Source organism: Maniola hyperantus, chromosome 26 (assembly GCF_902806685.2).
Source record: "Maniola hyperantus chromosome 26, iAphHyp1.2, whole genome shotgun sequence".
Classification (NCBI taxonomy): domain Eukaryota; kingdom Metazoa; phylum Arthropoda; class Insecta; order Lepidoptera; family Nymphalidae; genus Maniola; species Maniola hyperantus.
Window position 1 is genome coordinate 4,486,117 of NC_048561.1, and position 24,710 is coordinate 4,510,826.

Here is a 24,710-nt window from a genome sequence, read left to right on the forward strand (position 1 = left end):
CCCAGAGCGAAGAAGAAGCTCCTCGTCCGGGCAACCTTCCGCTTAGCGTGAGCGAGCCTTTTTCGAGGCTTTAGCTCACACCTTCCTTTTTCGAGGCTAGGCTTTGCCCGGCGAGTAGTGCCTGTTCAGTAGGTACACGACGATTACGGAGAGTGAAAGGATTTCTCTATCGTTGTGGTAACGTTGTCGTAGAATTGACGAAAAGACGTCGCATCGTTGTAAGAGGACCCAAAGGACGGTAATGTAATTTTTCTGACTATTTGATGCCGTGTTTTTTTTTTAAATTTATATAGACTAGCGTTTTGGTGGTGATCAGACCTGCTAGCAAGTGATAATGCAGCCTAAGATGGAGCTCGCTTGCCTAGTGAATTTGGATTTAAAAAAACCCCTTGGGAACTTTGATTTTGCGGGATAAAATTAGCCTAAAGCCTTAGCCTAGTCCAAGTATATGTAGGTACCCATGCAAAAAATCACGTTGATCCGCTGCGGCGTGATTGAAGGAAAAAACAACAAACAAATGCGAAAATTTTGGTACTAACATTTTTGACAATTTATGAAATGGTTTGTATGTCCCCATAGGTCCGGATCCAAACGATGCCCGGCTTCGCGTCGACGCTGCGCGAGGCGTGGCCCAAGATGGTGCAGCACGAGGGCTACGGCACGTTCTACAAGGGGCTGGTGCCGCTGTGGGGGCGCCAGATCCCCTACACCATGATGAAGTTCGCCTGCTTCGAGAAGACGCTCGAGCTGCTCTACCGCGTGAGTATACCGTAATAGAAATCGGAAGAATTATTAAGATAAACTTTTAAAAGTACTTAATCTTAAAATTTAATATATCGCAGTCGCAGTAATTTGTTACTTAAAATAAACTTTTTTTTACTCAGTACGTGGTGCCGAAGCCTCGCGACCAGTGCACGAAGGGCGAGCAGCTGGTGGTGACGTTCGCGGCCGGCTACATCGCCGGCGTGTTCTGCGCCATCGTCTCGCACCCCGCCGACACCGTCGTCTCCAAGCTCAACCAGGTACATTCAGTATGGCGCCGAAGCCCCGCGACCAGTGCTCGAAGGGCGAGCAGCTGGTGACGTTCGCGGCCGGCTACATCGCCGGCGTGTTCTGCGCCATCGTCTCGCACCCCGCCGACACCGTCGTCTCCAAGCTCAACCAGGTACATTCAGTATGGCGCCGAAGCCCCGCGACCAGTGCTCGAAGGGCGAGCAGCTGGTGACGTTCGCGGCCGGCTACATCGCCGGCGTGTTCTGCGCCATCGTCTCGCACCCCGCCGACACCGTCGTCTCCAAGCTCAACCAGGTACATTCAGTATGGCGCCGAAGCCCCGCGACCAGTGCTCGAAGGGCGAGCAGCTGGTGACGTTCGCGGCCGGCTACATCGCCGGCGTGTTCTGCGCCATCGTCTCGCACCCCGCCGACACCGTCGTCTCCAAGCTCAACCAGGTACATTCAGTATGGCGCCGAAGCCCCGCGACCAGTGCTCGAAGGGCGAGCAGCTGGTGACGTTCGCGGCCGGCTACATCGCCGGCGTGTTCTGCGCCATCGTCTCGCACCCCGCCGACACCGTCGTCTCCAAGCTCAACCAGGTACATTCAGTATGGCGCCGAAGCCCCGCGACCAGTGCTCGAAGGGCGAGCAGCTGGTGACGTTCGCGGCCGGCTACATCGCCGGCGTGTTCTGCGCCATCGTCTCGCACCCCGCCGACACCGTCGTCTCCAAGCTCAACCAGGTACATTCAGTATGGCGCCGAAGCCCCGCGACCAGTGCTCGAAGGGCGAGCAGCTGGTGACGTTCGCGGCCGGCTACATCGCCGGCGTGTTCTGCGCCATCGTCTCGCACCCCGCCGACACCGTCGTCTCCAAGCTCAACCAGGTACATTTGGTATGGCGCCGAAGCCCCGCGACCAGTGCTCGAAGGGCGAGCAGCTGGTGGTGACGTTCGCGGCCGGCTACATCGCCGGCGTGTTCTGCGCCATCGTCTCGCGCCCCGCTGACACGACTGCGAGACAGCGCGTATTTACTGTGTACGTAATGACTGTGCGAGGCAGTACGAGTTAGTGACTATGTGAGGCAGTACGTATTTACAGTGACTGCGAGGTAAGACGAGTTAGTGACTATATGAGAAAGTACGTATTTACAGTGCAGGGCAGACGACTTAGTGACTGTGCGAGACAGTACCTACGTATTTACAGTGACTCTGCGAGGCATGTCTTTAATGGCTTTGCTTAGGCGAAATTCGCAGCCGGCTACATCGCCGGCGTGTTTTACTCCATCGTATCGCGCCCCGCCGACACCGTCGCGTCGTGACTGCGAGACAGCGCGTATTTACTGTGTACATTATGCGAGACAAGACGAGTTAGTGACTGTGCAAGGCAGGACGTGTTGGTGACTATGTGAGGCAGTACGTATTTACAGTGACTGCGAGGCAGGACGACTTAGTGACTGTGCGAGACAGTACCTACGTATTTACAGTGACTGCAAAAAGTTTGCGAGGCAGAACGTGTTTAATGGCTTTGCTTAGGCGAAATTACTTGAAATCCTTAATGGGGAATTTAATTACTGAATAAAACTTGAGCATTTATAACGTTTTATTATGATTTAGTGTAACACGTGTACCACCCGCGGTTCCAGGATAAGACGGCGACGGTGGGCTCCATCATCGGCAAGCTGGGCATGGCGGGCGTGTGGAAGGGGCTGGGGCCCAGGATCGTGATGATCGGTACCCTCACCGCGCTGCAGTGGTTCATCTACGACGCAGTCAAGGTTCGTGCGATACAATACTATAGGGATTATGACTACTAGTCAAATGGGCGACTTTTTATCAAGCGTCAAAGCGTTCGCTCAGTAACGGCGATTGTAGATGTGACTTCATAAACCTTTGACGTACTTTTTAGGGTTCCGTACCTGAAAAAGAACCCTTATATATAGTCTGTCTGTTTATATATCTGTCTGTCTGTCAAGAAAGACCTAGAATCATGAAATTTAGCAGATAGGTTGGTCTTATAGCACGCATAAGGGAAAAATTTGAAAACCGTGAATTTGTGATAAACCAAAACAAAAATTTTAAAATGTGTCCATGAACAAATATTGCTATTTTCAACTTTCAAAGTAAGATAACTATAGCAAGTGGGGTATCATATGAAAGGGCTTTACCTGTACATTCTAAAATAGATTTTAATGCATAATAGTTTTTGATTCATCATACAAAATGTCAAAAAAATGCAACTGTAGCACGGTGCCCTCGTTGCGCGAGTCTGACTCGCACTTGGTTTTTTTAATTAAATCTGTAATTTAAAATGGTTTGATTGGATGAATGGTTGCTTTTAAAATAATTTAGTAAAGAATGCTGTTTCTACCGAGGTAAAGGTTGCTTTAACAAACATACGTTCGCATATTTTATAATATTAGCTTATGCTCGCGACATCGTCCGCCTACACTAATTTCAAATAATAGCTATCTATCTGCATGCCAAATTTCAGCCCGATCCGTCCAGTAGTTTGAGTTGTGCGTGATAGATCAGTCTGTCAGTCAGTTAGTTAGTTTTGTTTTAGGGTTTTCCTTTTATATACACAGATGAGTAGATTCACAGATTAGTTACCTAATAATTTTTAGAATTCTCAATGATTACTATCAATAACCAATTGTTCCTACCGAAATAATGTTATGTGGACAAAACAACTTATGAGGCCAATAATAACTTGTTCAAAAACCATCCTTATTCCTTCTAGTACTAATACCATTTTCCCACACACAGGTATGGTTGAGAATGCCGCGGCCGCCGCCCCCGGAGATGCCCGAGTCTATGCGACTGAGGCTGGAGGCTGAAGAAGCAGCTAAGTCTAAGTGAACTAGTACAATTGTGTAGACTAGAACATCGTATGGCGTTGGAGAAGCTAGGAACACACTAATAACAAAATACGCGATTATGTGTTATGTGCCTAATTCTGTGTACACACCGTATCTAAATAAGTAAATCCTTCATCTTTCACTCCTTTATTGGGGCCGATTCTCTTGTACACAAAATCTAAAGTAAACTAAATTAACAGGTCTAAATCTAGTGCTATCCCTTTCCGCAAGCAACATTATGAAAGGGATAGCAATAGATTTTGGTTGGATTTGTTTTGGTTTAGTTTAGAGATTGTGTACAACGGAATTAGTCACTTTGTCACTCAAACTAAATTGATAGGTGTAAACTAAAGTTGTAGGTAAATATAGTGTTATCCTTTTCTGCTGGGAGCATTGTGAAAGAGATAGCAATATATTTAGATTTGATTTTAGTAAAGAGATTGTGTGCACCAGAACTAGCATATTATTAGTATGTTTCCGGCCTATATGTTTTTACAACTTCACTGTATATATTGTGTAGATAAAATATGATATGATCATATTTTAAAGTTAAAGAAATACAAGTAAAATGTTAAAAGCCGTCTCCATCCTGTTGGAGATACAATTATTACAAAGTAGACATATAGAACTTTTCACAATCATATGAAAGTAGCATAAGTGAATTATCATACAATGGAGCACCTGCTACCTTTCAAGTAAAGCCTTCTAAAAATCATATGCTGAAATCACAGGTTTATTGTTAAATCGTCCCAAACTTTTATCTTTTATTGCTTATGAAAATATTACAAATAAATTTAAGTAAGCACAGTAAAGTATTAACTTTCTTGCGAAAAATTGTAGGTGGTTCTCTGTAGCAAATGGTAGTATAAGTCCCGCAAATTGCTAATGCGCGTGGCCGCCATTTTAGTGACGTCAGCACGACTGAAGTTTCGAGCTGCTGGTATATTTTGACTTAAATATTATATGTCAAATGTTGTCAAAATGACGTCATTTCGATGTTAATGATACATGGTTCCAGCGCAATAGCAATTTGCGTGGCACATTCAATGCGTTACTGTGAAATTTCATGTGTGACATCACTGAAAAAAACATCATCAAATGAAAATGATTCAAAAGTAGAAAAATAGGACGACAATATAATTTCATCAAATGAAAAAATGATCTAAAAGTAGCAATAATTTTTATTCCTATTACAAAAAGGGTTCGGTCTACATAATTCCTCACACAGTGAAGTTGTCAAATAAACTCGGGCAGACTAAACGCCTAGCCGTTCGTTCTTTATCTCAATTCAAATGCTAACACGACGGTTTGACATCTGTTGCTAACTTCACTTACAACACTGTTATGTTAACCAATGTTGTTACATTTGTGAGTGAAGTGAGCTGCCGGTTTTGTGTATCTCCCTGGCGCTGTGGTCTTGTAAGTACAGTGCGACAAGACTCTTTTGGCGCGTGCCGAAAATTGGAACTAATGTTCCTGTGTTCTTGTTTGAATAGTCTAACAGTCGTTAATCGTTATTTAAGATTGAGATAAAACGAGACAGATTTATGTGAGATGTAGCTCTGTCTCGTTTTAACTAAACTTAAGTAATGATTAAGCAGCTCTGAGTACGGCTGTAAGCCTTTGTTCTACAACTAACGCCCACCTATGAATGTAATTCAAGTGCCAAAAGAGCCTTGTCGCACTGTATTGCCGATTCGCGCCAGGGGCAATTTGGGAATTCATAATTTCTAAATAGGGTCTTGGACTATAGTAATAAAATGATGCGATATTTTGTATAGCAGTCAGTCTATACTGCTGCTAGCTATTCTAGCATCCCTATGGATGCTAGAATTCATTATTAAAAAGAGAATTATTTAGAAAAAATCATGATTTATGTTTATTTTTAACATTAACGTCACGCGTACGGAAGGTACATAATGACGTCACAATCCATACACGACAAGTAATTTCTGCTGGAAAATGATTTTAATGTGAAAGAATTTAAAATATTCGTCGTTCACGCCTTGTCACGTCATTAATTGCCTTCCTTACAACGAGAATTCATTTTTTTTTAAATATTTTCTTTAAGCTACCGCTATACAAAACTACAGTCCGAGTATTGTACCCTATTGCCTCTAAACTGGTCTGGTGGCAAGTTTCCGGCAAAGCCGCGCCGTGCAACCAAACGATTTAGCGTTTAGGTACGATGCCATGTAGAAACCGAGAAGCGGCTTATATATATCCCTTCCAAGTTAGCCCGCTTTCATCACTTACCATCAGATGAAATCGCAGTAAGGTTAATTTAATCGAAAAAAGCGTCAAACCATATACTTGATAGCATTTGAATAGAGAAATAGGTGCGAATGTCAAGTATTCTCCCTTGTAAAGTATATTATGTATCGTAGACCAAGTGATATTCCGGCACAGTTCTTGCAATTCACGAAGGCGAGTGAACTTTACTTGTGGTTACGTCGTATACACTGATATTACGTAAGCGTGCGTGCATGTCGGACCAGTCGGTCGCAAGTCACATAATATTTACTTTACCTTACGTATACCGATACGACTTAAACACAAGCCATGAGCCACTCGCCCTCGTGAACTGCAAGAACTATGTGATAGTCTGTAAATCATGTCTAATTTATTCGACTTTCCCAATAAATGTATATTTTCTATTTATTTTTATTATTATTTCTTCTCTTCCGTTTACTCTATGTATGCATCGGTCACTCGGTGCTCTGTAATCTGTATGCCTGAATGATTGTACCAAACGTCATCGCAATTTGCCTGAAAATAAATGATACAATAGACGAAATATGTTATTTGATTCAATTCTTTTTTTTGTTTTTTTTTTACCTGACTTCAACAGAGTTAGCTACTCAGCAAAAACCACTAAAGTGTGAGTCAGATACGCGCACCGAGGGTTATACTACAGTATTTTTTCGACATTTCGCACGATAATTCAAAAATAAAAATCTGTTTTAGAATGCACAAGTGAAGCCCCTTTCATATGATACCCCACTTGATATAGTATAATATATTATATCGTACCTCAAAAGGAAAAACGGAACCCTTATAGGACCACTTTGTTGTCAGTCTGTCTGTCTGTCTGTCAAGAAACCTATAGGGTACTTTCCGTTGACCTAGAATCATGAAATTTGGCAGGTAGGTAGGCCTTATAGCAGACATTAGGGGGAAAATCTGAAAACCGTGAATTTGTGGTTAAATCACACAAAAAATAATTAAATTGTGATCATGAACTATTAGTGTTTTATATTTTCAAAGTAAGATAACTATATCAATCACCTGTGCATTCTAAAACAGACTTATTTACTTTTATGCATTATAGTTTTTGAATTATCGTGCATCGAAAAAATACGACTGTAGTACGGACTACGGAACCCCTCGGTGCGAGCCGGACTCTCACTTGGCCAGTTTTTTTTGAACATTCCATATTTTGCCTTTGCCCGTTTCCTTCATGATATAATAAAGTAATATTATAATTCCTGTCAGATTCCTGTTGTTACCGACCTTGATTAGAAACTAAAAACATCATTCCTAATAACAAATACCAACCTAAGCTGGTCCGTTTTTCAAATCTCCATGTATTTTTTTCAAACTTTTATTGCACCGTGTATAAGCCGCCGTTCACTGTTCAAACCAGTTTGCACTCTGTCGCATGTTGATAAGAGCGATAATGCGACGAAACAAGACATTTCTTGAAAGCCGGCTCTATTGTTTACCGAAGTTGCCTATAGTTTTGTCTCAAACGCCTTTATGGTGTCACGCTAAGGATCATTATTGCATGGCGAGTTGGTATAGGACATTTTTCTGTCAATTCCCAGTATCAGTTGAAACTTGTAGAGAGCTTTTTACTTGTTTATTACTATAGAAGTTACCTAGTTAGTTTTTCACTGACATTCGTCGCGCGCGGACCTAGCAAAGTCGTCACTAATTATGTATAATACTTATTGTAATATGTAGTTATTAGTGGAGTTAGCTAGTTAGTGCAGTGGTGAAATATTATCAAAATCGATTCTCTAGGATTTTGTGTATTAGAAATGTCTATTTTGCCTGTGTTATAACATTATTTTACCATACTAATTTATCTAATTATGAAAAATGTGATTTTTTGTAATAGTTTTGTGTAGCTTATTGACTATTGTACCTACTTGTGGTAATGTAATAAAATGTGAGTGTGTGTTCTTCTGGTATGCAGACCTCGGTGGTGTAGAAATGTAAGTACATAGCCAATAAGCTTAACAAATAAGGAAGGGTTATGATTTTAGCATGTTTGTATCATCTATGTGTGTTCCACCGTAGCGCCTAAACTACTGGGCTGATTTTGTTGAATGGGGTGTCAATTGATTCGCTGTTATGGTGCAGGTGATAAAGGCCGCATTTTATATGAAGGAAATCGATCTGACGGATGCTACATCCAAAAAAGTGAGGGTCTCCAAGACATTTTTTTTGCTAATGTTTCGAGTGGGGTCTCAAATGACAGAGGGAAAAATATAGTATAATATTAAAATCAGTACCCTTATTATAAATGCGAAAGTGTAGATAAAGGCCTGGAGAGTGACAGGGGATTTTTAAAAACCTAAATCCACGCGAACGAAGTCGCGGGCATCGGCTAGTATTAACAATATACCAAGCGACAGAAACCCTACTTCACTATATTATTTCTACTACCAGTAGCACCACTCTGCACCTGTTTCGAGTTTAAAATTGTAGTGCCTGTGATTCTTAATCGATGAGACAGATTTTTGCTTTAAGTAGTTATAGTAATTAATAACCAAATCGTTAATTATTTTATTTGTGACAACGCGAAAAATGTCACCATTAGGTAGGTACATATTTTGTTGTTTATTAAGAAAAAATCGAATGAAATCGTGTTTTTAATTGGCCATTTTATGGATAAACTAATAATAAGTTTTGTTAGCATTTACAAAACATAAATTACTGTTATATATAAAATAAAAGATATTAAAATTGCTAAAAGATTTAATTTTAATAAAATTTGATTTTTTTTTAGTTTTGAATAGACATAACAGATGGCGCCACTAGACTTATTCATTCAATGTGGTCGCTTCAATGGTTAAAATAAAAGAAAAAGTTAATAAAAACTGTAACCTGACTACGATTGTAACTTGACTTGATTTATACCTATAAATATAATAAACTAAAAAGTAAGAAACAAGATTATCGAACACCTATAATCTTGTTTCTTACTTTTTAGTTATTTTATTGAGCTATCATTATTTTACGAACTTTTTTATTTTTAGTAACTTTTTTTGTATGCTATCCTATTATTGCTATTTAAAATAATAACATAATCCCCTACTCTGCAAAAGGGACTTTAAAAGCTTGGCTGTAATATTTCAGTTCGGAGCGAACGCCATCTTGTGACGAGTAGACGAAGTAGAGGTAATCACATATGTTTTTTTTTTCATTTATTTATTAGTATTATTTAATTAAATATAATATTTTATAATCGTTGTATAGTCCGTGACAGGTTGACATGGCAATCGGGGTATGATTACCGATTATCATACCCCGTATAGTTTTAGTAGACAAAAGAACTATATTAGAGGACAAGACATTATGACGTGACGATATACCTACAGTCCGCGACAGGTTGAGATGGCAATCGGAGAGGGAACGCTCCGCACGCCCTGCAACTGTGCGCTAACCCGGCGGTGTGGCGAGCGCGGGTATGCGGGGCGTCCCCCCGCCTCGTGCCATCTCGACCTGTCGCGGACTATTACTTTAGTTAAAACTAGATGATGGCCCGCGACTTCGTCCCGTGGTTCAATAATCTTTGATTTTCCGGGATAAAAAGTATCCTATGTCCTTCCCCGGGATGCAAGCTATATCTGTACCAAATTTCGTCAAAATCGGCTGAACGGATGGGCCGTGAAAAGCTAGCTAGCTAGACAGACAGACACACTTTCGCATTTATAATATTAGTATGGATGGATAGTATGGTTTTTTTTTGTGAGGCATCTAGGTATTATATAATTCTTATAGTAAGGAATTATCTCATTACATAGTTAGAAACGAAACTTTTACATAAGAAATAGGTGGTAGGTAGGTAGGTAGGTAGGTATGTATGTATGTATGTATGTTTCGTTCTTATTAACTCTACATTTAACTTATTTTAGTTCTTATTATAGTTCTTTTTTACTAATATGTATTTTTTTGTGATGTATGTAACCACAAAGTAACGGTTTTCGGATTTTTCCTTTACTTGTGCTATAAAACATACCTATCTGCCAAATTTCATTATTCTAGGTCAACGGCAAGTACCCTATAGGTTTTCTTAACAGACACGACAGACGGACAGACAGACAGACAGGCAGACAGTTGTTGAGGGCCGGTACCCTAAAAACCATTAGAAACCAAATTCAAATAAATATCGATTGTTATTTTCAAATGAATTGTACCTACTTAGCAAAATGTTGTTGCCCAGTAAACGCCTCACCAACAAAACAGCCGCGCGCTCACCCACCCGTTCAAACCAGTTTGCACTCTGTCGCATGTTGATAAGAGCGATAATGCAACGAAACAAGACATTTCTTGAAAGCCGGCTCTATTGTTTCACGAAGTTGCCTATAGTTTTGTCTCAAACGCCTTTATGGTGACACGCTAAGGATCATTATTGCATGGCGAGTTGGTATAGGACATTTTTTTGTCAATTCCTAGTATTAGTTGAAACTTGTAGAGAGCTTTTTACTTGTTACTTTAGCAGTTAGTTTATCATTTGCTTTCGTCGCGCGCGAACCTAGCAAAGTCGTCAGTAATTATGTGCTTATTAGTGAGTTAGTTAGTTACTGCAGTGGGTGAATTCTAATCAAAATCAGTTTTCTAGGTTTCTATTGTGGTTAACTTAGAATAACAGGTGGTTAAATAATTTTTGATTAGTATTAAAATATGTTGTTACTTATTCAATTTTTTAATATTATACATAGTTTATTTATTTGGAATTAAATAGACAATTCTATTAAATAAACTTAAATCTAAATTGGTATTAAAATATTATAAATTTTGCCTGTGTTAAATATTAACTACATTATTTTATCATAGTAATTAATACCTGGTAATACTTAATTTATGAAAGAGGTGATTTTTTTATAGTTTTGTGTAAGCTTATTGGCTTATTGGCTTTATTACATGTGGTATCTAATGTAATAAAATGTGAGTGTAGTTCTTCTGTGTATATAGTATGCAGGCCTATGTCGGAGGGTGTAGAAATGTAAGTACATAGCTAGTAAGCTACATTATTCTGCATTTCATAGTTGTTTATTTTGCTATCCTAGTTAAAAAGTTGTTTATGCAATCCATACTAATATTATTATAAATTCGAAAGTGTGTCTGTCTGTCTGCTAGCCTTTCACGGCTCATCCGTTCTATCGATTTTGCTGAAATTTGGTACAGCGATAGCTTGCATCCCGGGGAAGGACGTAGGCTACTTTTTATTCCGGAAAATCAAAGAGTTCCCACGGGATTTTCAAAAACATAAATCCACGCGGACGAAGCCGCGGGCATCATCTAGTATTAAGTAATGCCCTACTCTGCAAAATGTACCTACTTTAAAGCTTTGCGCTAGTAGGTACATCTCTGTGTACTAACAAAGTACAGTGCTATGCAACTTATGTGGCTGATTCTGTTGCACGGTCGGTCTATACAATCTGTAAACTAATCTGGCAGTTTTACCACTTGCCGTTAAAGTGTCTAATGTATAGGTATTATCTAAAAGATAAAATATCTGTTGGATTTTCCGGGATAAAAAGTAGCCTATGTCCTTTCCCGGCTTGCAAGCTATCTCTGTACCCAAATTTCGTCAAAATCGGTGAAAAGCTAGCTAGCAGACAGACAGACAGACACAATTTCGCATTTATAATATTATTGGATGAAAAGGTGACTGACTGAATTCAATCCCTAAGGGGGTAAAATAGGGGTTAGAAGTATAGCGTATAGTCTACGCGGACGAAGTCGCGGAAACAAGCTAGTATATTACATTATATTTCTCTATATTTTTGTGTTTCACCACTTAGGTCTCTGATAAATTAACTACCGGTTATCTACCTGAAATGCGGATTACTTAGGTCTCTGATAAATTAACTACCGGTTATCTACCTGAGAGATTACCTGAAATGCGGAGAACTTAGGTCTCTGATAAATTAACTACCGGTTATGAGAGATTACCTGAAATGCGGAGCGGCAACGCCGCATGTATACGTTCCTATCATCTAGGCAGTTTCGAGATAAAGCTCACTTGTTAAATTAGGCGTAAGCTTTATGTTTTGTTATAATATAATGAACAAAAATAAAGTTAAACTTGACTTGTTATGTGATATAACGTGTGGCAGCGTGGTGCAAGAATGAAAGGCTGCTCACATATTTTATATTCTAATACTAATATATATTATTAATGTGAAAGTGTGTCTGTCTGTCTGTCTGCTAGCCTTTCACGGCTCATCTACATCTACCGATTTTGACGAAATTTGGTACAGAGATAGCTTGCATCCCCGGGGCAGGACATAGACTACTTTTTATCCCAGAAAATTGAAGAGCACCAGGAACGTAGTATTTTGAAAGAAGGTGTGCTATCTGACAGATAAAACAGTAACAGCCACAATAGATATGATGTAGCTGTTTTATACATAACTAGATGATGCCCGCGACTTCGTCCGCGTGGATTTAGGTTTTTTAAAATCCCGTGGGAACTCTTTAATTTTCCGGGATATAAAATAGCATATGTCCTTCCCCGGGATGCAAGCTATTTCATCAAAATCGGTTGAACGGTTGGGCCGTGAAAAGGGATTATTCGTACAAACTTGCTAAGTGAAACTAGATGGCGCTAACTGTAGGTTCGCAAATAACAGATCGCGTTAAGCCGTACTATAATGCCAAACCAAACCATCATCAACCTCGCCTACCTGATGAAATTCAGGAAGCTTACGGGGCCAGCGGGCAGTGACTACGCAAAGTCATCGCGACTTTTTCGTCGTACAGTCTAAGAGCCAGAAGCGAAAGCTGAAGGCTAGCCTGCCCCCCAGCCCTCAAGTAAATAGTAATGTAATCCACTCAAAAAGGTGTCGATCGCTCCGAAGTTGCCTCCGCGACCACTATCACCCACGAAACCTGACCACTCTCAAGCAATCCCTGTCCCCTATAACCGCGGAGGAGCCCTGCCGCCGAAGTATAAAATAAAGTCGCTTCCCGCTGTCTGTATGTATGAACGCGTAGATCTTTTAAACTACGCAACGGATTTTAATGCGGTGTTCACCAATAGATAAAGTGATTCAAGAGGAAAGTTTATAGCTATAGTTTAATTCTCAATAAATTAGAGATCCCTAGAGAAATCGAAATAATGTGAATTAGGTCGGAAAAAAGTTCTCTCTTGTGAGAGTTTCCGAGGCGATGGCACCACATTAGTATCTACATTGCCCTCATGCGAAGCCGGGGCGGGTCGCTAGTATATTATAAGAGAAAAGCTCCAATATGAGCGATTCGTACCATTCTCGCACGCCCACTCAACCGCTACACACATTTTTAATACTGGTGGAAGGAAGCAATAGTCATAGGAATCCCTAAGCCGGGTAAACCCCACGACCTTTCACCAGCTTTTTCTTTTTATCGCCCTATATTACTTTTAACGAGTGTATAGGAAGAAGGAGGTAGCGCCATCTAGTGGTCAATAGTTGTAAACTGCTCATTAATTTTAAGTTTGTTCAAATTAAAATTAAATAAATACCTATAATTTTTACGTGGAACTAGCTTAGCTATGTTACATCTGGTTAAAGTAGCTTTTTAATGGTGAAGGAAATTATTAAAATTCGAGTTTCAGAGTATCGATTGCAAACATACATTTCCTCTTATAATATTGTGAAGTGTAGTCACATATCTTATCTTTAAATAGCTGATGCCTGCTTTTTGCTTTTTGAACTCTTTGCTTATAATTACTTCAGAATGTAGTAAGCCTGGTATTTTTGCCTATTAATGCAAGCTTAGTGTTTTAAGCATAGTTGATAGTAGACTTATTATGCTTAGTGCAAGTGTGCTTAGTGAATATATTTTTACGCTTAGTGCAAGCCTTATATTATAATTTTATATTCTATTTAAACAGCTAATAATTATAATTATTAGCTGTTATATACATAACATTAAAATAGTTTAATTATAATTTTAAGTAATCTCTTTTGGCCTTCTGTTATACCCAGATTTAAATTTAAATAATAATTATGTATTTACGCTGTTGATTACTTTCAAATAAACAAAATAAAAAAAAAAAAAAAAAAAAAAAAAAATTATGCATTATAAAACGTATAATTCACAATAATCGCATTTCGTGCCTTCTACTTGCTTGCTTGCTTGCTTGCTTGCTTGCTTGCTTGCTTGCTTGCTTGCTCGCTCGCTCGCTCATTGGTTCAGGTGCTGTTCAGATGCTTTTTGGGCTTGCTTGCTATGTTACCTAGTTGTTACACAGTAGATATAACAAATATGCTTAGTGCATATTTGTTATACAGAAATATAACCAACTTGCTCTGGGGGCGCCACTAGTATATGGTCACTGAGTTTAGGAAATATACTTAACGAACTTTTATTTCATACGAGCCAAGTAACGCCATCTAGTCTTGTAATAGTAACAAATTTCTGCCGACAACACTAGCGCCATTTTAGAGGGTTAGAGCGCTCCCTATTTAGACTATTCAGACAAGAACAAAGGGGACACTTAACGGCAACGTTAGTTCCGATTTTCGCCACTCGCCAAAAGAGCTTTGTCGCACTGTGAGCAAGTACATAATTGCTATCCCATTTCGACTACTTCGCCCCGGACACACCAAATTCCTGAAATCATAGGTAGCCTAGATGAAGCGCATGCAGCCTCGCTGCACCTTACCAATCATATCCGCGATGCTCTCAGCGGCTGCTCCCGGCAGATGCCGGACGGTTTCACCCGTCGGCAGTTGCCGGACGGAGCTGATCGCTATCAAGAATGCTAAACGCAGGGCCCACGACGCATGGCCGAATGCCGACAACCGGAGGGAACTCTGGAGAGCCCAGAGGGAGGTGAAGGCTCGCCTTGCCGAACTCCGCGAAGATCAAGGGGACAGGAGGTTGAGCGAGCTCACGCCATCGCATGTAGCCTACTACAGCCTGGCGAGGGCTCTCAAAGCCGACCCTGTCTCGGCGACTCCTCTGCTGTTACGTCTCAACAATCCACCCGCCTTTGATGACGCCGATAAGGCTGAATGCTTGGCCAACAGTTAAGAATCCCAATGCACCATGAGCACCATCTCGCTAGATAATTCCCATATAGAGCTGGTTGAAGAAGAACTAGCCGATGTTTTCTCCACCGCACCAGACGGTTATCCAATCAGACCAACTACCAGCGGCGAAGTTCGTCAAATAATAAAAGAACTCCACGCTAAAAAAGCCCCCCCCCCCCCCCCCCCCCCGGCCCGACGCTATCAATAATAAGACTCTTAAATTACTCCCCGATGTTCTAATCAACCTCCTAGTTGTCATATTCAACACTCTTATGGCGGGATGCTCCTTCCCCGACCGGTGGAAAGAAGCTACTGTCATAGGAATCCCCAAGCCAGGTAAACCTAAGAACCTCCCCATTAGCTACCGCCCCATTAGTCTGCTCAACACTCTTGGCAAGGTGTATGAGAAAATCATCCTTATCCGGCTCAGGTCCTTTGTAAAGGAGAATAACCTCCTTAACGACGAGCAACTCGGCTTCCGAACTGGACACTCATGTGTCCACCAAGTGCACCGCCTCACGGAGCACATCCTTTTTTATTAGATTTTAAACTAAAGGTATCTCAACGGGAGCCCTATTTTTCGACGTAGCCAAAGCTTTTGACAAGGTATGGCACGCCGGCTTGATTTAAATGTTATTCCATCGCATCTAGACGTGCCCGAAAGACTTGTGTGGTTAATACGAGACTTTCTCACGAATCGAACTTTCCGTTACCGCCTGGATGGGACTCTATCTTCCCCAAGACCCCTCCGAGCCGCAGTCCCCCAGGGCTTCCTGCTCTCACCCCTTTTGTATGCGCTATACACCAGGGACATCCCCAGAAATCCGTACGTTCACATAGCCCAGTTCGCGGACGACACCGCACTATACTGCTCCCACTTAAATTACAACTTAGTAATAATCTCGACTCCAAAAGGCGGTTAATGAACTGGGTCACTGGTTCCGTCGATGGAGAATCGAGGTAAACCCGGAGAATAGCGCAGCAGTGCTCTTTAATAAGTCCAATACTTACTAGATCTTATTCACTTCGACAAAAAGAAATTTCACTCTACGACCGTCCAATTCCCTGGCATTCGAAAGCCAAATACTTGGGCGTAACATTTGATAGTAAGTTGACTTTTGCAGCACACATCCGTAGTGTTCAAAATAGGGCAGCGTATGTGCTCAATCGTCTCTACCCTATGATTTGTGCCAAAAGTAAAATTTCTATTCGACATAAAGTCACGCTATATAAGACGTGCATCCGGCCAATAATGTCTTATGCTTGCATCGCATTTGCTCACCGGCCACCCTCTTTTCTCAAACCCCTCCAAGTCCTACAAAACAAGTTCATGCGTATGGCCACGGGCTCTCCGTGGTACGTGCGCAATGTGGATCTCCACAGAGACCTCCAACTCCCGACCATAGCGTACTACTTCAAACAGCTCCCCAAAATTATTTTGAAAAAGCTATTAGGCACCCCAACCCATTAGTAGTCGGGGCCGCGACGTACACACCCGACAGAAATGATCCTCCCGACAAAAGACGCCCTAAGTATGTCCTTAACGATCTCGACGAGCAGATAATGACCGACAATGCCCCCTTTTTCGAAGGGTTACACAAAACACTGATACAGCATCTTCGCCGGCGAAGACGAGGTCCCCGATTCCTGACGTCACCCGGTCGTGGCCTTGCGTCACGCCCCCGGGGATTTACGGACCAAAACATCAGTTCGACAGCTCCTCCCATCCCAACGTTACCCTAAGCCGTGGTCCGAGCCTCGCAGGAGGCGCTCTTAGGATGGCGTTGCCCCCCGATCACTCTGAATTTTTCGTCGAGCCCTAGGGCTCACCCCCAGGCGGAGCTTCGCGCTCGCCAACCCCTCCGGTGACGCTGCAGTAGGGCCTACGCAGCATAGTCAATCCGAAACAACACAAAATCGACTACTTCGACTACCAAATTAGAGCGAGAGGTCAGGATGTGGTAGTCTAAGGCTTTGTTGGAGAACAAAGGCTTAGACTATTCAAACAAGAACAAAGAGGACACTTGACGGCAACGTCACCACGCGCCAACAGACCCTTGTCGCACTGTAAGCAAGTACTTAGTGCTATCCCATTTCGACTACCAAATTAGAGCGAGAGGTCAGGCACTAGTGTTGTACAAGGCTTGCTCGTTACAAACTGAGCTGAAGGCTTGAACAAGACTCGCTTACGGGTTTGAAAGGAGAAGATATATCATAATATGTCTGGACGAGGATTCATGTGCTTCTACTGCAGAAAGCAGCAGTTTTTGTGTAACTGTCGTACCCTGTCAAACTATCGCGGTTGTCCCCGGAAGAGAAACTTCTGCCCGTATGTATCTAAGTAGGTAGGTGATTGATATAAACGGTATAAGCGTGAGATTTGATCACGGCAAGAAATACTGCCCGGACGAAAATCTTGTGCGGATTTAAAAGGAACAGTTCCCCAGAAGGAGGTTCTTGCTTGTGCCCATTTGTATTTTGTACAACCTCCTTCTGTAGAAGTAAGGTGATAATTCTTCTCAGACAAGTTACTTCCTTACTTAGTATAGCGCGGGTGGTGTGCGGGGCGTCCCCCCGCCTCATCATATTTGCGTCTCGCTCTGTCTCGTACTATAGCTGACGTACTCTGGTCAAACTACCCGCGGTAGGGCAAGGTCCCAAGAAGAGAAGTTTCAGCTCTTATAAAGAGTAGGTTGCAACTTGCACCAGCGTAAAACACCCGATCTTTCCGAGTAAAAACAGCCTCGAAAGACTCACTTGTTATATACGAGATCCTGGTAACATTCTTCTCGCAGATTTTGTCTGTACCTAGTCAAAATTCCGTAGCAAATAGGCGGATCAAGCGGGGTAAAGCAGCCTCGAAAAAGGCTCGCTTGTTATAATGTGAGCTGTCTCGAATAAGACATACTCACGGTCTTGTGCCCATAGTGTACCGTAGAAGACAGCATCTTCCCTTCTTTGTAGCTGTTAAACTTCCGCGATAGGGGCATCAAAAGAAGAGAAGCTTCCGCCCGTAGCAAACAGGCGGATCAAGCGGGTAAAGCAGCCTCGAAAAAGGCTCGTTTGTTATAATGTGAGCTAAGGAATTGAAAAGGTGACACCTAGCTGAAGTCTTGAATAAGACGTACTCACGGTATTGTGCCCGTAGTGTACCGTAGAGCATCTTCCCTTCTGTAGCTGTCAAACTTCCGCGATAGGATCCCCAGAAGAGAAGCGTCGCGTTGGCCCGTATGTTACCGTAGAAGTAGGTTGTACCAGCGTACCAGTCTTGAAAAAGCCTGTTTTTATAAACTGAAGGTGTGCGCTGATGCTGTAGCTCTTGTGCCCATAGTCTACAGTAGGTATGTCGTAATAAGGTAGTAATTCTTGACCTCGATTGTGGCTGGTTGAGACTTGACGAACTTCTAGTTTCGTAATTCTTGATGAAAGGTTCTTCTTTGCTGAACATCATTTCATTAGATGATTGCAGAGTTCTTGCCGGCTGATAAAAAATACGTGGCGGGGTCGGGGGAAGAGGGTGGGGTTTGCTTTTGCCTAGACCTGAGGTAAACCTTAGCAATACCGTAGAGAGAGCTGCACGCAAAAAGCGATTAGTTTTGTTATTTTTGTAATATGCTTTCCATATTTACTCGTGATTATCTTTTAAACTATTTGCCGTACATAAAAACAATTTATTTAGTTACAAAGCTCTTACTTTCCGCTTTCTATCGATATATAATACTTTGGGAAAGGTATAACATATTAACAAAATTAAGGCGAAAAACTGTCAAAGTTTCCCGATTTTTCGTAATTTGTAGTTTTTTCTATATTTAATTCACAATATTTCCGAAGCTATTCTACATAAATTGATGAAACTTATATCGTTTTGTAGGGAATCTTAAATACTATTTACCGAACATAATTACTTAACTAGTACCTAAATGTACAGTACCTTAATTAGTAGTTTTAGTTAGTTAATTATCCAGTTCGCAGCTCGCGCTCGCGCCGAGGTTGCAGCCCGCAGGCTCCGCCCCGCCCACCGCCCACACAGGAGGCTGGCTACACATCGCAGATGCTATCAGGGGATAAGTTCTATAAAAACTGCGCTCCTAAAATCCCTATATTATTATTAAGGTCGGAGTCGGAGTCGGGAGTCGGGATCGGGTTCGTCGGCTGGCCGTGATGTGCGACGTGCGACGTGAACGAGCTGAGCGTAGTAGTACATAGGCCTAGTAGATAGAGTATATATAGTGTGTATTGTAGGTACCTATGTATACAATATTTTAGTCTAATAGACCGTGTGTGTGTGAACTGTGAATGAGATGAAAGAAGAAGAATAATCGTCAATCAGTGTTAGTGTTAGTGGTAGGTAGTGGTAGTGCTATGGTACTTATGACCATGATCCAAGCAAACAAACGTTCCTCCCGGTCGGTGTCGGTGTCGGTGTTGGGGACAATGGGCAGAGAAACTTTCAGCTTTTATAATTACCTAATTATTTATGAAGTACTTACTAATAAAATAAATTAGTAAGTAATTAATATAGACCGTAGGTAATTATTGTAGTAAACTAAATAATTAAATAAGCTATATAAGATAGATAGGTAGGTAGGTACCTATATATCTTATATAGCTTATTTAATGGTATGATTGGTACCTATGTAATTATTATTATGTATAGAATATACCTAGGGTAGGTAGTAACATATTGAGCTTTTAAAGGTGTTAACAGGTACCTACCTAAGTTAACTACCATGACCATAGAAATAGTATAATATAAAATAACTGGTACTTGTATATTATATACAGTTGTAAAACGTGCCTTTTTAGCGTAGAGTAGGCGAAGCGAGCTTTAATTTCTTTTTGTTAGGCATTCACAAACGCGAGCGAAGCGAGCGTTTTTTTTTTTGTTAGGCATTTTTTTTGTTAGGCATTTTTTTTTTTAGGCATTCTCAAACGCGAGCGAAGCGAGCGTTTTTTTTTTGTTAGGCATTCACAAACGCGAGCGAAGCGAGCGTTTTTTTTTTGTAGGCATTCACAAACGCGAGCGAAGCGAGCGTTTTTTTTTTTTAGGCATTTTTACAAACGCGAGCGAAGCGAGCGTTTTTTTTTTTGTTAGGCATTCACAAACGCGAGCGAAGCGAGCGTTTTTTTTTTTGTAGGCATTCACAAACGCGAGCGAAGCGAGCGTTTTTTTTTTTAGGCATTTTCACAAAAGCGAGCGTTTTTTTTAGGCATTTAAAAAATAAATATGACTAAATTTTAAAATAGTAATTTTAAAATAGTCGGGCTTCATTTTTTTTTGATGTATGAAATATTCGTTTTTCAACCTCAAAAGAATGTTGTAGGTGTAATAAAACGAACTAATGGCTAGTATATTTGGTAGGTATAGGAAATGTGTGTTAGCCCTGAAAAGGGCTTTTTATTGTTGCGGTTGTAAAGCCGCACGCAGAACTCTTGAACGCGCGCTTCATCGCCGGAACGTCCGTCGTCCGCCGCAGCACGGAGCCGCTTGCGCTGGCTGGCTGGCTTCAACACGGACGGCGAATAGCGAGCAGTTCGACGATGGCCGAAGGCGGCAGAGCAAGTAGAGCTGATGAGCTTACTTTTTTGCAGCGGCGGCCTTCTTGGCGGCGGGTTTAGTCTTGGGCGCGGCCTTCTTCGGTTTCGGCGCTTTCGGTTTCTTCGTGGGCGGTTTGGCAGTCTTCTTCGCCTTGGAGGCGGCGCCCTTGGCCTTGGCCGGGGACGCGGCGGCGACGGACGTCTTCTTCGCGGCGGGCTTCTTCCTCTTGGCCGCGGCGGCCTTCTTGTCCCTGGCGGTCGCGGCGGCGGTCTTCGCCCTCGACGGGGACGAGGCGGCCGCCGCGGCGGCGGAGGCGGCCTTCTTGCCACCCCTGGCGCCGGCCGCGGCCGCGGTGGAGGCGGCCTTCTTGGCCCTGGCGGAGGCGGCGGACGCGGCGGCGCCCTTGCCGCCGCCGGCGGGCTTCTTGGACGCGGACGACTTCGACTCGAGCTTGAACGAGCCCGACGCACCCTTGCCCTTGGTCTGGATCAGCGCGCCGGACTCGACGGCGCTCTTCAGGTACTTCCTGATGAAAGGCGCCATCTTCTCAGCGTCTACCTTGTACTGGGCGGCGATGTACTTCTTGATGGCCTGCAGCGAGGAGCCGCTCCTCTCCTTGAGCTCCTTGATGGCGCTGTTCACCATCTCGGACGTCTTCGGGTGGGTGGGCTTCGCCTTCGGCTTCTTGGCGGCGGCGCCGCCGGCGCCCGCGGAGGCCTTGGGCTTCTTCGCGGGTGTCGCCGGGGCGGGTGCTTCGGATGCGACTGCGGAGTCTGACATTTTATTGTTTGATGATGCACGTGCCACGACACAAAACACTGAGAACAATAGTGCACTGCACTATACAGACATAGATACGCCGCATGAGGTCGCTGTCGGTAGTAAGGCTCGTGGCTATACCGTAAGGAGAACCGCGATGTCGCTAGACATTTTCCCGTACGAATACTTACAACTTTTCACTAGCATGCATCAGATTAAAACAAAATTATATATTCCCATTTAAGTTTTCCATCATTTGTTACGATCGTGTCGTTTTATCATGAGCCTGTCCGTGTCGTGGTATAATTTAATCGCACGTCGCCTCTTTGTGAACGGAGTGATCGATGTTTAATTTCGGTACACCGCTAGTCGCGTACCTCGGGTCCCGTTTAAAAGCGATTTTTCTCTATAAAACAATGCTTACATCATTGTATATCTTACCAAATTAAAAGCTGAGATTCTACTCTATTCATACGACCACTCATATCAATACTGAGTCTGACGTAGATGTAATTTAGCCAGATCGAAGTGGAGCCTCGTAAAACACTACTCGATCTCTCGGCGTGTACGAATAATTGTTGTCTCCCGCTGACTGTCTGATTATTTCGATAGAGGTATACCGATATGATAGAAAAATATAATTGTATTCATTTTATGTTCTCATTCATGTACAAATAATCGTGAAAAGACGGATAATGGATAAATTGACGCCAACACGAGTGCTCACTTGCGGCGCTGAGGAGGCGCGGCCGGCCGCCAGCCAGCCACATAATATACATTCTCTACACCGGGCACTATTTATATTTTTTATTATAATTCCATTATACAATATTAATTACTTGATACTTTATAAGTTTAAGTAGGTTCTACGTGTAATTTAGAATTAGAAAATCGTTGGATTAGGTATGGGGACACAATATTAAAATGTGCGCCAAGAGTAGTAGAGCTGGTCACTCACTGTAGGTAGAAATTATCACCTCTATTGTATTTCATAGGACGTAGGTATCAAAAACGATAACACATCGTGTTTTAAACTTAAGTAGTATTTTAATTTTCAATTATTATGTATCACTGTCGGTACCTATGATAGTTCGTTCAAATTCGTTGTAAAAAAATAAAGTACAGGTAGGTACCTACCTGGTACACCAGCAATTCATTATTATTTTCATATCACTTGCAATGGATAACCTATCTGATTCGACACTGCATTAGGTGTGCGTAAGTGTAAGTGTGTAAAAATATTTAAATGAGTCGATGCATAAATAGATTGGTAATAAAACAATAGAAATATATGCGGCCCTGAAAAGGGCCTTTTTTATCGTATTAATTGGAATACGAATTAAGAGAGAGGAGTCATTAACCTCCGAAGCCGTACAGGGTGCGACCCTGACGTTTCAGAGCGTAAACGACGTCCATGGCGGTGACGGTCTTCCTCTTGGCGTGCTCAGTGTATGTGACGGCGTCGCGGATCACGTTCTCCAGGAACACTTTCAACACGCCGCGGGTCTCCTCGTATATCAGACCGGATATACGTTTCACACCACCTCTGCGTGCCAGACGACGGATGGCCGGCTTCGTGATACCTTGGATGTTGTCACGCAGCACTTTCCTGTGACGCTTGGCACCACCTTTCCCCAATCCCTTGCCGCCTTTACCGCGTCCGGTCATCCTCTGATATTTTGTATCTCTTCGAAATTCCCAAAAACTGTACTCAGCGCGCGCTGCTCGCAGATCACTCTGTGAACATATCCTGGTCGTCCGTATTTATAGTATTTATAGGTACGCGCGAGAAAGAAAGAGACACACACAACAACTTGCTTGGTGGGACTGGGACGCGACGTCGAGAGACGCGGGGGGGAGGGGAGGGGAGGGGTGGGGAGGAGGGGGTGTTTGTTGGTGTATGATTTAATAATATTGACAAAATTAGCTATCTATTAACGAAGGGATTATTTTGGAAAAAAAAAAAAAAAAAAAAAATACAAATTAAATAATTAGGATTTCATGTGACATACCTATCAATTTATCAAAATCGGTTGCCGAGCCGTGAGTTAAGTTGCGTTACAAACGGACATATATAATATATATATATATATTATTCAATATGTGCAGGTCAAAGACGTCATAATATTTTTTTTTTTTTTTTAATTCATTACAGTCGGCGTGTAGGTGTAAGTATCTATAATAAAATAGGTACCTAGTAGGTACGTAATTAATTAACGTCTTATGATGTAGGTAGGTAGGTCGATACCTAACTACTGCATAGGGTATTTTAATAGGTGATCAACAAAACCGCCAACACGAGCAGGTAGAGCAACTGTGTTAACACCGAGCACCTCATGTACGTGCAGGGTAGGTAGAATAGAATACGAGAGAGAAGTAAAGTAGCCCTAGGTGGTAGTTATCTAATATGAAAGTTTTGTGGCCCTGAAAAGGGCCTTTTGCATTGCTACGAATCAGGTAGGGTACCTACTACATATGATTAGGTAAGTGAGCACCCGACGACGCTCGCACATTTAGGCGCGTTCGCCCCTGATCCTGCGCGCCAGCTGAATGTCCTTTGGCATGATGGTAACTCGCTTAGCGTGGATGGCGCAGAGGTTGGTGTCTTCGAATAGTCCGACCAGATACGCCTCGCTGGCCTCCTGCAGGGCCATCACGGCGGAGCTCTGGAAGCGGAGGTCGGTCTTGAAGTCCTGAGCTATCTCGCGCACCAGCCGCTGGAACGGAAGCTTGCGGATCAGGAGTTCGGTGCTCTTCTGGTAGCGACGGATCTCACGAAGCGCCACAGTTCCAGGTCTGTAGCGATGAGGCTTCTTCACGCCGCCGGTGGCGGGAGCGCTCTTGCGTGCAGCCTTGGTGGCCAGCTGCTTGCGAGGCGCCTTACCACCGGTGGACTTACGAGCGGTCTGCTTCGTACGAGCCATATTATTCTACTAAAAGAGAGTGAAAAAAAAAAAAAAAACTTTTATCGTGCGCGCGTCCAGTCGCAACTGACACTGTTAATTTATAAAAATTTCCCCGCCGGGCTCTGAATCTTATATACGAATGACGCGGGGAGGAAAGGGGCGAGAGGGGAAGCGGGCAGGCAGTGCGCGCGCGACACAGACACATGATTGAAAGAGATTCGCTTATTATATAAATTTATTGTTGTGTTGTCCGGTATTAGGTACTTAAAAAATAATAATAATAATAATAATGGGTAGGTAGGTAGGTAGGTAGGTGGGTAAATATGTAGGTATTAGATATTTTGTCATAGTTGCCATTATTATTATTATTATTACTATTATTATTACAAACAAAC

At 42.5% G+C, this 24,710-nt stretch overlaps 4 protein-coding genes and 1 pseudogene across 5 annotated transcripts in view; 1 reads left to right on the top strand and 4 right to left on the bottom strand.

The window, feature by feature from the left end:
* Positions 1–6,652, top strand: part of LOC117994138 (phosphate carrier protein, mitochondrial-like) — a 263,608-nt gene extending 256,956 nt beyond the window's left edge. The window contains exons 6-9 of one of the 2 annotated variants that reach the window (XM_034982023.2): positions 580–759; positions 885–1,022; positions 2,639–2,770; positions 3,762–6,652. In XM_034982023.2, coding sequence (XP_034837914.1) covers positions 580–759; positions 885–1,022; positions 2,639–2,770; positions 3,762–3,854 — 543 coding nt within the window. In that variant the 3' untranslated portion in view covers positions 3,855–6,652. Of the gene's footprint in view, positions 1–579; positions 760–884; positions 1,176–2,638; positions 2,771–3,761 lie in introns of those variants that run through there. The other variant, XM_069507792.1, reaches the window with a different exon arrangement.
* The window catches only part of LOC138404256 (uncharacterized), a 34,940-nt pseudogene extending 16,321 nt beyond the window's left edge, over positions 1–18,619 (bottom strand).
* Positions 18,620–20,306: 1,687 nt separating this feature from the next.
* LOC117994198 (histone H1-like) lies at positions 20,307–21,495 on the bottom strand. The gene has a single exon (XM_034982084.2). The coding sequence runs from the start codon at positions 21,428–21,430 to the stop codon at positions 20,690–20,692; it is 741 nt and encodes a 246-aa protein (XP_034837975.1). The 5' UTR covers positions 21,431–21,495; the 3' UTR covers positions 20,307–20,689.
* Positions 21,496–22,607: 1,112 nt separating this feature from the next.
* On the bottom strand, positions 22,608–23,143 carry LOC138404223 (histone H4). The gene has a single exon (XM_069507626.1). The coding sequence runs from the start codon at positions 23,075–23,077 to the stop codon at positions 22,766–22,768; it is 312 nt and encodes a 103-aa protein (XP_069363727.1). The 5' UTR covers positions 23,078–23,143; the 3' UTR covers positions 22,608–22,765.
* Positions 23,144–23,833: 690 nt separating this feature from the next.
* Positions 23,834–24,400, bottom strand: LOC138404158 (histone H3). Its single transcript, XM_069507410.1, has one exon. It carries the CDS (start codon positions 24,331–24,333, stop codon positions 23,923–23,925), a length of 411 nt encoding a protein of 136 aa, XP_069363511.1. The 5' UTR covers positions 24,334–24,400; the 3' UTR covers positions 23,834–23,922.
* Between the last annotated feature and the right edge of the window lie 310 nt (positions 24,401–24,710).

Excerpts from the sequence above, each read along its gene's own strand:
- LOC138404223 (XM_069507626.1), bottom strand. The coding sequence starts at position 23,077 with ATGACCGGACGCGGTAAAGGCGGCAAGGGATTGGGGAAAGGTGGTGCC.
- LOC117994198 (XM_034982084.2), bottom strand. The coding sequence starts at position 21,430 with ATGTCAGACTCCGCAGTCGCATCCGAAGCACCCGCCCCGGCGACACCC.
- LOC138404158 (XM_069507410.1), bottom strand. The coding sequence starts at position 24,333 with ATGGCTCGTACGAAGCAGACCGCTCGTAAGTCCACCGGTGGTAAGGCG.